The following is a 2,059-nucleotide window of genomic DNA, read 5'->3' as shown; positions in this document are numbered from 1 at the left end:
CCGCCGCTTCGCGTTCCTGCGTCCGCGGCGGCCGTCGCGCGTGCCGCAGCTCTCGCGCCCGTCGCCCGGCGCCTCGAAGCTGAAGCGCTCGCGCGTGAACGCGTGCAGCGCCCCGTCCGCGTCCTTGTCGTGCAGGGCGCGCGCGTCGTGCTCGTGTCCCTTGGCCCTGACGATCGGAGTGATGGTGTAGCGCGAGCGGTTGACGGCGAAGAAGCCCTCCAGGCCGCCGCCGCACAGGTTCAGCACCGCCAGCGACTCCGGGTTCGAATCCACGGTGCCCCGGTACGCGCACTCCCGCGGCCCGGTCCCCGCGGGCGCGTACCGGGGGCTGAGGTCTCGCGCCAGCGCCGACTCGTCCCGCTCCATGTCCAGCTGGAAGCGCCTCCCGTCCAGGTACACCAGGTAGCCCACCTTCCCGCCGCCGTGGTAGATCCGGTCGATGGTCCGGACCACCCCGTCCGTCCTCCGGGCGGGCGAGTGCGGCTCGCCGCTCGCAGGTGGAAGGTAGAAGCCCTGGAAGGTGGCCGCCCGCCGGGCTCCGACCTCCAGAAGCAGCAGGACCCAGAGCATGATGCCCGGCCCGGTCAGGGAGCAGAGGGGCCGGGGAGCCGCGGCTCGCTTCACTCCGACCCGCGACGCACAACTTTAGGCGGCCGTCCCTGCAGCAGGCGCATCCTCTCCGGGTCCAGATGCCTCGTGCGGAGCAGCAGCAGCAGCAGCCAGCGGGGCTCAGACCGTCCAGGAGGAAGAGGAGGAAGCGTGCGCGCAGCCTGGAGAGAGGACCGAGCTGAACTTGGAGAACAAAAACACAAAGTTTGCGCTTAATAGGAGACGGGGAGGAGAAAGTCCTGCCCCCTTTCCTCCATCCTTCCTCCTCCTCCTCCTCCTCCTCCTCAAATCAGAGGCAAGACAAGTGGAGGACAGTGTCTCCCATCTCCTCAGTCTTCTCTCAGGACCAACAACCTCCTGGAGGCTTTATTTTTAGTTTTATTTAATGTTTTTTACATTTTGACTTTTTCAATAATTGAAGCTGAAGCAGAGTTTCAGCAAACTAGAAAAAAGAGGCGGGATGGATAATTCATGTTTCCTCTTGAAGAACTTCACTGGTCCCACATGAGCCCTTTAATGGTCTGTGTGTGTGTGTGTGTGTCAGGAGGTAAAGTGTGTGTGTGTATTCATGTTTATTGCACCGCCACTGAAAAGAGATATTTGCCACCTCTGTCAGCAAAATATCTCATGATTTGGATAAAAACCCTTCAGAGCGGGAACAATTTCTCGCAGCCGGTCAAAGTGGCTTAAAGCTCCGGCAGTGTCGCTGACAACGAGCCGAAACCGGGCGCGGTAGTACCCGAGAGTCCTTCACGAATTGGGCCGAGACATCTGGGGGACGTTGCAGGACAATCAGGGGGACAACTTCAGCCTTTAACGCCAGATGGTCTCGGTTTGTTGAAGGCGGCGGGCGACGTGCATTAGTTCAAGCAATGCGAGGCCTTTAACTACTGTGTGTGTGTGTGGCGGATTAAGACTTTTCCACTGAGTCAGAGCTGCTGACTCATCCATCAGTCTTATTTTGTGCGTTTAAGTCGGTTTGCGCCCGGAGCGACATGACAGCGGCAGACGTTTCGCCGCTGAGCTCCTGATCCGAGGAGTTTGGACGACACCGAGCGGTGTGGGCAGGATGGATGCAGCAGGGAGTGGGCGGGCGGCGGGAATTAGCCCAAAAAAAGAAGAAGAAGAGAAAAAAAAAAGGGACATGGTGTGCTGCCGCCACGATCCTCGGAGTGACACATCCCACACTCGGGATGCAGACGGCTTCCGAACAGGCCCTCTGGAGAAGCGGCATGTCTTCGTGCGTGTGCGTGTGTGTGTGTGTGTGGGGGGGGGGCTCAAACCCGAGCTCCGGCCCTGTCTGCTGCTGCACGGTGGATCTGGTGTCGCTCCCGGCGTTATGCAATCCCCCCACGACCCGTCTCCCGTTTCCCTTCCTGTCCTCGAGTCCCCCCCCCCTCACCCTCCATCACCCACACCGAACTGTCAACTGTAACCGACCCCCCCCCCC

The 2,059-nt window shown here is 60.5% G+C and overlaps 1 protein-coding gene across 1 annotated transcript in view; it reads right to left on the bottom strand.

Moving 5' to 3' along the window:
- LOC108248775 (A disintegrin and metalloproteinase with thrombospondin motifs 5) overlaps positions 1-1,998 on the bottom strand; it is a 14,602-nt gene extending 12,604 nt beyond the window's left edge. The window contains exon 1 of the mRNA XM_037973861.1: positions 3-1,998. Coding sequence (XP_037829789.1) covers positions 3-570 — 568 coding nt within the window. The 5' untranslated portion in view covers positions 571-1,998. The remainder of the gene's footprint in view (positions 1-2) is intronic.
- Between the last annotated feature and the right edge of the window lie 61 nt (positions 1,999-2,059).

Source organism: Kryptolebias marmoratus, linkage group LG23 (assembly GCF_001649575.2).
Source record: "Kryptolebias marmoratus isolate JLee-2015 linkage group LG23, ASM164957v2, whole genome shotgun sequence".
Lineage (NCBI taxonomy): Eukaryota > Metazoa > Chordata > Actinopteri > Cyprinodontiformes > Rivulidae > Kryptolebias > Kryptolebias marmoratus.
The sequence above is the reverse complement of the archived record's forward strand: the minus strand, read 5'-3'. Positions and strand labels throughout refer to the sequence as shown.